Source organism: Eurytemora carolleeae, unplaced genomic scaffold (genome assembly GCF_000591075.1).
Source record: "Eurytemora carolleeae unplaced genomic scaffold, Eaff_2.0 scaffold864, whole genome shotgun sequence".
NCBI lineage: Eukaryota > Metazoa > Arthropoda > Copepoda > Calanoida > Temoridae > Eurytemora > Eurytemora carolleeae.
In genome coordinates this window covers 27,257-39,369 of record NW_019396750.1, presented here as the reverse complement: position 1 = coordinate 39,369, position 12,113 = coordinate 27,257, and the positions used below count along the sequence as shown (strand labels likewise).

Here is a 12,113-nt window from a genome sequence, read left to right as displayed (position 1 = left end):
TAATCCAGAGTGAGGGGGGATCTCCAGGGGAACCTAATAACTAGGGAGCTGGTCTTCAACTGCCTGTATACTTTGAATTTAACTCCACCCTAGCCTAGAGCTTAACCCTAGTTCCCCGGGAGCTGGCCGGCCAACCCACCAGTACCCGGGCCTCTGGAATAACGGAATATCTGGCGTGGCTTGGGTTTTCGGCGTGGCAATTGGGTTATTTATAGAATTCACACACAAACTCAAAATAAATCCGTTAGGTCTGTACAAGAGATTGAAGGAACAGGGGGTGGGGGGGGCAAAACCCCTTTTTTATCGCAGGAAAGATCAACCCATCAATTTCCTGCTACAGTATGTTAAGATCTTAACGAAATCTAATGTGGAAATGACATTATTTATAAGTAAAAAAGTTTTTTTATTGTCCATACCATAACCCCAATAACCCCCCTTATGGCCGCCACTGGGAACAATAGAAGCAAATTGCTGTGCTATACAATACACAACACCTTATGAAAAAATCTTGTGTTGGTAAACATTACCCTACATACATGCTTTTTTGGGATTATATTTTTATGTACAGAATATTTTTGCCAAGACGTTTTGCCCTTGTTTTTGGTTAAACATTATTTGTTGAGCAATAGATACAGGGTTACCTGCAAAAAGGATGAGACTGTAAATACGACCGGAACCTTTTAAATTATGATGACTGATGAGCCCAAGGTTAAAATATTTTTGCGCAATATGAACAAAAAAATGTTGGAATATGTTCATTTGCACTAATAATTACAGAAAAAAAATTAGTTCGTTTGAACAAATATTTTAATACAAACCTGTTTCTGATCATTTGACTTTAGAAATGTATAAGTATAAGTTCGATCTGACTCATCTGACATGGTAATTGGTAATGTCACATCGTCATATACGCAACATCCCCCCTACTGAACTTCTAATTCCTACTAACTTTCCGACCTACTGCAATATCGGACCTACGCCAGCTGTTTATTTTTGTATTATGGGTTAGGCGCGCGGCTAGGACCAGGCTAGGGGGTCGAGCGACGGCTAGGATTGGCTAGGGGGCCGAGCGCTGCGGCCACATGTCCATGGCAGCAGTAAAACCACGTGCTAGTAGGTCGAATGTGTAATAGCGGGTTTATTCGTAGGTGGATTCTCATTTGAACTACTGCCGTTTGAACTATGGTACTAACTACTCACGTGGTCCCACGTGCAGTAGTTGAAATGAACAATAGTTCAAATGAACAATATAGTTCAAACGGCAGTAGTCCAAATGAGATAGCATCTTATTCGTTTAAGGTCAGAAGAGCAGTATAGCGGATTTGCGTAGGTCGGAACTATTGTTGGATAAATGCTCATGAAGACTACTTTTAAAAAAAAATATTGAAAATTTCCTCCTTTCGATTCGTGAGGTTTTATCACAAAAATGTATTATTATTTTTCAAAATTCTTAAAATGAAAAGGGAAAACATTTTTGAATGTCGTCTTTTTCGTGACTACCACGTCATTCCAATAACTTTAAAAACTAGAACGATTCGCGGCATTTGCTCACATTCTGCTGCATTACAAAGTTTTCCGACGCGCCGGAATTACACGCGTTTTTCAGATTTTTTTGTAATTTTATTCTAAATATTATAGTTTAAAACCTTAATTTCAGATGAGTAAAATGACGTAGTGTTAGGAAAAACAAAATAAATTTATTTAACAGACTTTTCCCATTCGTAACAATGAGTGTAGTTTCAAATTATCCGAAATCCTTCTCAACCTTTGAAATTCTTCGGAATGGAATGTGGGCATTCACCAAGGGGTTTGCAGATAGTTTGAGGGGAGCTGTAGACTTATTCCTGTTGGACTACAGGTACTTTCATTTACTCTAAGCAAAATTTCTTTGTTACCATGATAACTGAATATACAGTATTCCGGCAATTCTATTCACAAAATTGTGTCACCTGAACAATCTTTAGCTGATTTCCTTGAGAACGAGTTTTGGACCCTCCTATCAATTTTGTACAATTGTTTAATCAACCATATGGCCGCAGCGCCCGGCCACCTAGTCTGTTCAACCCTCAATAACACAAAGTTAATGTATAAATTGATAGTAGGGGGGGGGGGGTCCAAAAATCGTTCTTCAGGACGGACCCAACCTAAAGGTCTAGGATGTTTGTGATATATGGGACTTCAACATTTTCCCTCTGCTTAATAAATTTTACGAACATTTTTACCAATCCGAGTTAACAGAGTCGCTCAGTTCTGATCCAGACTGTTATAAAAAGTTGTATCAATTTTTAAGACCGGGCCGACTTAAAAGTGACTTAATAAACTGGACTTTGGTTTCCCCTCACTACTACATTATTTTTGTAGTTCTAGACAAGCACATTCTAGTAATAAAGTTAAGAAAAAGTAGACGGCAAAATTCTCATCGATTTTTGCGTTGGAGCTTGTCAACATTAGGATCTTTTTAAATTGTCTCAAACCAGAAACTCTTCAACAGGATTTTCTACATATTTAAGAATACTGAGAAGTATAACTAGGTAGAATTAGTTCAACTACGTCTAAAGTGCCTTATCGGCCATAATACGGGAAGCTTCTTAAACTTTTTCCTTTTAAAGAAGAACCAGACCTGTAAAATGTGATGAATTCCGACTTTGTGAAGGAGTGAGGTTCCATGTCTTTCTAAGCCTGTATCCGTTATACACTTTTTTGTTGTTGCTTATTTCTGGATCTGCAAGTTTTAGCGATCAATGTAGCGGAAGTTTTACTGATCTTAACCTTGGCACTGGATTCTAGACAATTTTTTTCTGACAACTTTTATAATATGCAATAATTTATTAATATTCTGGTTGATGCAACGAAATTAAAAAAAAGATTAATAAATAATGTAATTTTTTTTCTTATAAACGATTGATTTCCGTTTTGAAATCGAAGATAGGCGCGAAGCACTCTAAACGCCTAGTTTTAAATATTGAATCATCAGACATACAGAATAAAAACATCATTTTCTAGACGTGTGCAGGAGAAAGAACAAAAATTACAACAAAGAGAGATTGATAGAGAACTTTTACTAAACAGGCAAGTTTCTGCATAGTTCAGGCTTTTTCCCTTCAACTTAGTGAAATTAGATAAATCCTTTTTTTTATAAAATTGAGTATTTCCTCCAATATTTTTATGAAGCATCGAAAGATCGAGTTTTGATTTCCGCCATTCTTGAAAAAAAAAATTTTTATTTGCGTGTTAAATTTTTATTTTTGACAAAAAATCGAGTTTTTTTATTGGTAATGGGGGTCAACATTTTCAAACTCCAATTACAGTTTTGTTAACAATTTTTTCTTATAGAGTTAACCTTCTGACTTCTCATACAATTTTCACCAAATTCAGTTAATATTACCTCAAGTGTGTGTGGGGGGGGAGGGTAATATTAAATAAAAAATAAAGAATATTATTTCTGAATTATTAAAATAACATGTTTTATTTCTAGGGACAGTCCTGCACGGGATATTGTAAATATTGCGAAGAAACGCGCTATGGAGCGCAGAGAGAGAGACAAACAAAGAGAATTGATAAAACCCAAGTAAGTCTAATGTTCATCAAAATGGTATGATCCCATTTTTGTTTATCAAAATTTAAAGAAAATGACTTTAAAACTGTATTTATTGTTAAACCGATTTTTCCCCCCGTGATTATATAAGATCAGAGTTATCAATTGCATGAAAGGTGCGGGTGAGGTTTGGCTCAATGAGTGCCTACGCAGAGGCACTCGTTATTTAGGGTCAATATTGTGTGTAACCTTTTTGGATAAAATTTAAATTAATGTTCAATTCCAAGATTTTTTCATTTTTCTTTGACGTATGATTCATATGAAATTTTCTTGGTTTCCGACTAATGATAAAAAAAATTAAGAGTTATGTTCACATATTACAAATAATAAATTAGAAACAAAGAAAACGAAGATATGAGGAGAGATAACCAATTATTACTTAGTATTTCAATTTTTTCTCTAGTGTTTTATTTCTAACTTGGAAAGAATGTCACGCTTGTTAGATTCTAAATTACGAAATTACAAGAAATTGAGTTCTTGAATTACCAAGAATTTGCATATACACTTAACTCTCATACAAGATTTATTTATCAGGCAAACAATTTAATCAACATTTAATTTGTTTTTATTCTTCAGAAAGAAGGAGCCGAAGATACTGGAGCGGACTGTTAAATGTTGTCTTCTAAATGGAGCTGTGTTTTGGAGCAGTATTCTTATATTTGAGAATATCATCTTACCAGCCGTAGAGATGCTAGTTTATGTTTTAACAGCAGGTGATTCAGCGAACTAAATTAAAAAAGAATTTTTCAAGAAAATATACAGGATACACCTTCAAGATTTTATATTAACTTTTTAACGATGGAAAAAAATCTTTTTTTGAGCCTTGTCCCTTTCTTCTTTGATAGTGGCTAAATAGGTATTAATGTCAATTCTCATTTTCAATCCCTTTAATGAGTCATGTTTTCTCATGGATTATTTTCTGGAAGGTTCTGGGGATTCTCTGTGGCTGTATACCCAACCTATTCTATCTCTTCTCTTCTCTACACTCTGGGTTCTTCCATTCTTCCTTCTCTCAAAGATTGTCAACGCAATCTGGTTCCAGGCAAGGAGAAAAATATAACCGAGAAAAAGGGAAAGGGGGTGGTGTTTAATCCGAAGTATTAGTAAATGTCTTGTACTTGTTTTATTGTAGACAAGCTTCATTTAGAAAGCAATGTTTTCTGGTTTTTTTATCTTAGTATATGTTAACAATAAAGACTAGTTTCGAAGCTTTAAAATAGAAGTAAAATTAGTTTAGTAGCGATAGAATTTGAATTTGATTAAGATTCAGACTAACGGGGGGGGGTTTCATTTTTCGCGAGCACTCTTTAAAATAAATCTTCCATTTAAAAAAAAATGTTTTTCTTGAATTGTGAATTTTACTGGTTGATGAATTACAAAGAATATATTTCTTTTAAATTTCAATCATAGCGTTTGATAAAAAGACTTGTTTCCATAGTGATTATTAACATTCACAACTTACAATTCAAGATTGAGTATTTTTCATTATTAACATACATCACACCAGCGAAATAGGCGGGGGTAGTTAAAAAAAATGTAAATGTCCGGCAGATCCGGATCCAGGGAGTTGGATAATTGAAAATTAGTCGGACTTATTTCCGGACTCCGGGAATTGAAAATTTTAGATTCGGTAGACCCGAGTCCGGATACAGGGAGTTAAACAAGTGTAGATTTGGTAGACCTGGGTCCGGATCCAGGGAGCTAAACTAGTCTAGATTCGGTAGACCCGGATCCAGGATCCAGGAAGCTTAACAAGCGAAGATTTGGTGGATCCGGGTCCGGATCCAGGGAGCTAAACAAGCGTAGATTTGGTGGATCCGGATCCAAGATTCAGGAAGCTAAACAAGCGTAGATTTGGTGGACCCGGGTCCGGATCCAGGAAGTTAAGAGTAGATTCGGTGGACCCGGGTCCGGATACAGGGAGCCCAACTATTATCATAATCTAAATGTTTTTCAGGATATTGCGGATTTAGCTTTCCGTTCCACACAAGGTCGACCTTTAGGTGAAATATTCTTTATTATTTTATTTTATTATATTATTATCTAACCCCAAGGTGTATTTTTTCTCTTAAATCATTTTACTTCCCCCTCCCTTTTAAAAATTTTTTTTTTCAGCAATTGCAAATGCTACTGATTTTTTATGGTTTACTTGCTGAATTGGGAAAAATCGAAAATAAATAAATTCTTTGCTTAAAAGGATCAAAAAGAAAGAAAAAAGTTGTTTATTGATATAAAAAATTTTAATATCCCCCCCCCCCACATTAGGTTCAAAAAAGAATGAAAAAACTTGCCTTTTTATGTCAAATTTTTATTATTTAAAAATCATTTGATGATTTGAGTTATTCTGAAGAATATACACCCCTGTCACCCCATCGAAAAAAACTTTCCCTTACCTACTAAATTAACATTTGAAGTTTTTCATCTAGAAAACATTAAAAATATATGTGGATTAAATATAAAAATTTTAATTTTTAATTTTCAGTAAACCTCTCCATATCAGTGATGATAGCAGATACAGTTATATCTATAGTAGTGGAATCTTTATTCCTTATTCAGGTTAGAATTAGTTTTATTCGAGGGGGGAGGGCGGGTGTGGAGTGGGTTACTTTAAAACTTAATGCCCTCAATTTTAAAAGTGGCATGTTCACTAAATACAACGTTACCCATTAAACCCTCGTATAAGAATAAATGTTCAAGAAATTCTTGATAATTTCCAGTAGTTGGTTTTCTAAAAAAAAAAAAAGTGAGTTACGGGGCTATTACAGTTGAGACAAAGAATAAATTGTCAGAATGGAACACTTTAATGTTCCAAAAATTCCAATTCTTATTTTATTAGTTTAAAATAGGAGGAAGGGAGGGATGTTGTAGAAATAATTTACTGTCAATGATGAAATTATCTAGGGTAAAGTGATATCTATGTTACCAATAGAAATCCTTGGTTCTGCTTTTAACCTTCTTCATCTGTGCCTTCTACATTCTCTCTACAGCTTTGAATACAAGTGGTTCTCCCAGGTACACTAGTTTATGGGTTACGAGGGCCGGGGGCTTGGGATTATCCAGCAGTTTTTAGACGTAATTTAAAGGGTGTTGAGTACTTTTCCAAATGCATTTTCCCAAGGGCAACTTCCCAAATGTGCAATACCCTAAGCAGAAACTTCCCCCAACGGTTAGGCTAAGCTCTCTGAGGCGCCGCAGGCTGCAATGGGGGCGGGGCCGAGCGCTGCGGTTTGGATGGGTTTCGGGGCCGAGCGCCGCGACTAGAACATGCTGGGAGGGGCCGAGCGCTGCGGCTAGAACAGACTTGAGAAGTTGCCGCTTTGGAAATTGCACATTTGGGAAGTTGCAACTTGGAAAAGTACCCTTGGGAAGTTGCCACTTTGGAAAGATCCTTTTGGAAAGTACCTTACATAATTTTAAGTAAACCTTTCAGGAATATCACGAAAGAGATCTGACAGCCCCCCCCCCCCTCTAGTGTGGTATGTCCCATTCACTACGGTAACCTTTTTGTCGAGCTAAACACGGGTTTCTTTCTTAAAGTTAATTATTCTTTATTGCGTTTTCTCCATTAATTGACTTGAAGATTTCTAAAGTAGGATAGAAACATTCTGTCAGAATTCACCACTTTTCCAAAAAGAAAAACGATGATATCTTCCTCAATTTTGCTTAGATAACAATGTATAGGGTACCGTTGTGAATGGACTAACAAATCTATAAATTGAGGGTAACTTGAAAGGCTTCTACAGTGCCTTTAAAGGGAGTGACCGGCAATGTATGGTAGTTGAACTGAGAATGTAATAATGTGGAGACATTTTTTAGGATTCATTTGAGACATATAAAACGTTATAATGAAGATTTCTAGGAATTCTTAAAATGTCGTCTTTCAAAAAAATTCCAGAAATCTACAGAAAATGTTTGAACAATGCGAGATTACTGAAACTAATAACAGAATAAGATGAATTATTTTTAATTTTTATTTTCTCAACCTGTTTCTAAACAATTAATTAGTTTACTGTAGAATTTCTGTTACATTTTTGTCGTAGTTATTTAATAATTTTTAAAAAATCTATTTTTAAAACGCTCAAACTTGGTAATTACATTTATTAAATATATATCATTAAACCGTTTTATATGACTCAAATGAATCCTAAAAAAGTTCTCCACAATACTACATTTTCAGTTCAACTACCACACATTGCCGGTCACTCTCTTTAAGGTGTTCTGTTCAAGGCTTTGTCAAGACCGTGTTAAGTTCACCCTCTCCCATACTCGTCGAATTTGACCAATGAACTGCCAATTTTAATATTTTGGAAAACATCTGCCAGTTTCTTGTGTTTTTAAGAAAGTGTCGTGGGGGGGGGGGTCGAAAGATGTGGCAACTTAAAATTTTTAATTAGTATGTATATTGTCAGGGTCTTGAACTACACAAAAGATTAGATTTTGTTGAGACAAACTGGCCTTACTTCCTTGGGTTCGGTTTACCCCTTGCTGTTATCACTAGTCTACCCACCAGTCAGGTATGTGTAGTGTGTACAACCCTATTATTACAGGTTTCAAACACTGATCAAAAACCGGATCCGGATCCAGGTCATGATCCATCCAAGATTTTTATATGTTTAATTTGACCCCGAGAAGTAAAACGTATTCCTTGACCTTTTTGTATGAAGAGTTCATAATGTACAAGGGGTTGTACAATTTTCAGCTGTTTAGTCTGCATAAACAATATACTCTAATGTATCTAGGGTTGCATCCCTTATCATACAGTTTATAAACTCGAAACAAACTCGTAAACTTCAGCTGTAATCTGTAATACTATATTTGACACCAATACATGAATTGTAATCAAAACCAATGATTTTAGGTTGCTGCTGGTTGCGTTTTCTCAATTATATTTCCTCTATTCATAGTAGCTGGTGAGTATTAAGTTTTAAGTTCTAATGTAGAAGGGGAGGAGGGGTGATGCTTTGGGGAAAAATAAAAACTGGACATTAAAAGGCAAGTTTTTTCATCTATTGCATGATTTTTTACCCTAAAATTCTATTATTATCAATACTACAAACTATGTTTATGAAACAGATATCATATTTTACGATGGTTAATTCTTTTTATTCTACAATTCAAAATGGGACTCTTTAAAATCTTCTACTTATCCAAAAATAATAGTTTTACTAAATTTTTCAGTTCTCATCGATTTTACTTTTTTAAAGGTAACCAGGCTAGTATTGTGCCTAGTCCTGGGGTTCCAAGGCTTAATATCTTTGCTCCAACTATACTACTCAGCAATTCAGTCTTTGCTCATACACTCTACAGGTAGTTGAGTTAACCAGTTTTTATGTCTTTACTCTAAAATATTCATCAATTCAGTCTTTGCTTGACCTTTACTGAACAATAGCAACGATGTTACTCTGTGATTAAGTTTTTGCCCCGACTGTTCTATTCACCAACTCATTCTTTACTCTAACTATACACCTTAAAAATTCATTCTTTCCACCCACTTTATAATTCAGAAATTCAGTTTTTTCTCCAACTAGTATACTCAACAATTCATTCTTTACTCCAACTATACAACTAAGAAATTCATTCTTCCCACCCACTATTAACTCAGTAATTTTCTCAGTAAATCATTCTTTGATCCAACTATACTACTCGGTAAATCATTCTTTGCTCCAAATATACTACTCAGTCTTTGCTCCAACTATACTACTCAGTAACTTATTCTTTGCTCCAACTATACTACTCAGGAACTTATTCATTGCTCCAACTAAACTACTCAGTAACTCATTCTTTGCTCCAACTATACTATCAGTAACTCATTCTTTGCTCCAATTATACTAATCAGTAACTCATTCTTTGCTCCAACTATACGGTACCAGTACAAACATCGGACGCACAAACGTCGGACGCGACAAACGTCGGACAGTACAAACGTCGGACGCACAAACGTCGGACGCAAAAACGTCGGACCAGTACAAACGTCGGACGGGTACATTTATAAGAAAAAACGTCGGACTTGGTAGATTTTGAATGGACCATTGTTTAAAAAAATTTCAAACTACGAATTCTTCAAGATCATACAATTTAATCCCTATATCTTTGCAACCCGATGCTGTAGATGTTTCCAAGAACAGTTAGTGGACTTATTGCTATATTTCCAGAGCTTTCTTTAACTACTTGTTTTTCTATTTCACGTACTCTTTTCTTCAAAAGATCACTGTCATGTGTATGCTCTCCCAGGGAACTGATAATCTTGTCATTCTCATTGTTTACAACTTTGAATGCATTGGTTATAGGTTTTGTTGGGTTTCTTCTTTGTAACCCTATATTCAAACTGATTTGAATCAAGTAGGTGCTGTCCCCCCTGCTTGACCTCAATATATAGTTAGTCTCCTCGTCCATGTATCCAGACTTTGTGAGATTATGAAATTTTAACAAAAAATAATTGGGAATTTTGTTGAGAGAAAATTGCGAATTTACAAGAATTTTAATCTGAAAATTCAAATATATTTTTTCCTCCTTGGTCCGACGTTTTTCCTTATAAATGTACCCGTCCGACGTTTGTACTGGTCCGACGTTTGTACCAGTCTGACGTTTGTACTGGTCCGATGTTTGTACTGGTCCGACGTTTGTACTGGTCCGACGTTTGTACTGTCCGACGTTAGTAAGTCTTATGTTTGTACCATCCGACGTTTGTGGGTCCGACGTTTGTACTGGTACCAACTATACTACACAGTAACTCATTCTTTGCTACAACTATACTACTCAGTAACTCATTCTTTGCTCCAGCTATACTACTTATTAACTTATTCTTTGCTCCAGCTATACTACTTAGTAACTCATTCTTTGCTTCAATTATAATACTCAGTAACTCATTCTTTAATCCAACTTTACTACTTAGTAACTCATTCTTTAATCTCACTATACTACTCAGTAACTCATTCTTTGCTCCAGCTATACAACTTAGTAACTCACTCTTTGCTCCAACTATACTACTTAGTAACTCATTCTTTGATCCAACTATACTACTCAGTAACTCATTCTTTGCTCCAGCTATACTACTTAGTAACTCATTCTTTGATCCAACTATACCACTCATTAAATCATACTTTGCTCCAACTTTACTACTCAGTAACTCAGTCTTTGCTCCAACTATACTACTCAGTAACTCATTCTTTGCTCCAACTTTACTACTCAGTAACTCATTCTTTGCTCCAAATATATTACTCAGTAACTCATTTGCTCCAACTATATTACTCGGTAATTCATTTGCTCCAACTGTATTACTCGGTAATTCAGCCTTTGCTCATCACTTTGATAGCTCTTAGTTTTAATTTGTGTCACTGTATGTGTATCCTGGTTTATGTTGTTAGAAAGTTTCTTATGATTTCTAAATCTTCATTTTGTTTGTTAAGGTCGTCTAAAGCAGAGAAGAGGCCTACACCACAACGATAGACTGATCTATTGGAATATTACCGTATACTCCAGAAGTACAATTAGGATTTGAATTTGTATACGGACATCACTTTTGAAGGGAGAATAAAATTACACTAGAATATTGTATACTGTACAGTGTACAGGGTGCTAAAAATTTATAAAATAATACCAACAACTTGCTTCATTTAATTTAGGAGTACAGTAAATTGACTTTCTAAGTTTGTATGGTATATTTAATGTAAATAACTCTAAATTTTTATCTGAAACCCATCCATCCCATTAAAGTAATTATGTATTTTTTTAGTATTGTAATTACTAATTATGTTATTTAGTTTTTATGCTTAATACTTATTCATTCATAATTTACATTGGAGAGTTGTATGCTTCCATTCTATTTGTATTTAATGTATTACATGCCTATTATTAATCTTGCTTGCCAGTACATAAAACAACAAAAGAACTGAAAATCTTTTTATTTATACTAGTTCCATTTGATTTGAAGATTCATTACTTGTTATTACTAAATCGTGCACATCACAATTAAGATATTTAAATTTGGCATTTATAATTAATAATATATGAAGATTCACTCTTATCAAGTTCAAATCAGAAAATTAGCTTTGTCCTGCTTAAATAATTCTATTTACAAATGGATTTTGATGTTTTGCTCCAATTTGTAGATTTTGCCATTTGGTTAAAGTTATTTATTATATTAAATCAAATTATTTAGATATCTTAGAATTAGTTCAAATTAATGTAAAATCATTATTTCTTAAAATACTCTATTTTGCTTATTGCTTGGTTGTTTGTAACAGTGTGAGGAATAATATTTAGAGTTGGCGTGTAAATTTAGAGGGTATATTGCCCCCCCCATTCACCCCCCCCCCCCTCTTCTAAATATTCAAATAATTGTAGAAACCATTTTGTTTCAACAATAAAAATCTAAACTGGGAAAAAAACTATTTTAAAGGTTTCTCTGTACTAAAACTTCTTTCTTTCCTGATATTTAATTGTACTGTATGATTGTTGGGATTTCGCTATGCAAAAATTTACTCCAGACTTGCTCAAAACATTTTCATATTTACAGAAT

The 12,113-nt window shown here is 34.6% G+C and overlaps 1 protein-coding gene across 1 annotated transcript; it reads left to right on the top strand.

Annotated features, from left to right (window-relative positions):
• Window positions 1-1,638: 1,638 nt before the first annotated feature.
• On the top strand, window positions 1,639-12,112 carry LOC111708191 (etoposide-induced protein 2.4 homolog). Its single transcript, XM_023481491.1, has 12 exons — window positions 1,639-1,858; window positions 3,004-3,069; window positions 3,476-3,568; window positions 4,172-4,308; window positions 4,522-4,637; window positions 5,553-5,598; window positions 6,078-6,151; window positions 6,497-6,607; window positions 8,005-8,109; window positions 8,454-8,505; window positions 8,800-8,902; window positions 11,002-12,112. The coding sequence occupies exons 1-12, from the start codon at window positions 1,728-1,730 to the stop codon at window positions 11,039-11,041; spliced, it is 1,074 nt and encodes a 357-aa protein (XP_023337259.1). The 5' UTR covers window positions 1,639-1,727; the 3' UTR covers window positions 11,042-12,112.
• The last annotated feature ends 1 nt before the right edge of the window (window position 12,113 follows it).

What these genes read in the sequence shown, in the direction of transcription:
- LOC111708191 (XM_023481491.1), top strand. Translation starts at nt 1,728, where the DNA reads ATGAGTGTAGTTTCAAATTATCCGAAATCCTTCTCAACCTTTGAAATT. An exon ending in AGAGAACTTTTACTAAACAG is followed by an intron (nt 3,070 to 3,475) that starts GCAAGTTTCTGC and finishes TTTTATTTCTAG; the next exon opens with GGACAGTCCTGCACGGGATA. An exon ending in CACACAAGGTCGACCTTTAG is followed by an intron (nt 5,599 to 6,077) that starts GTGAAATATTCT and finishes TTTAATTTTCAG; the next exon opens with TAAACCTCTCCATATCAGTG.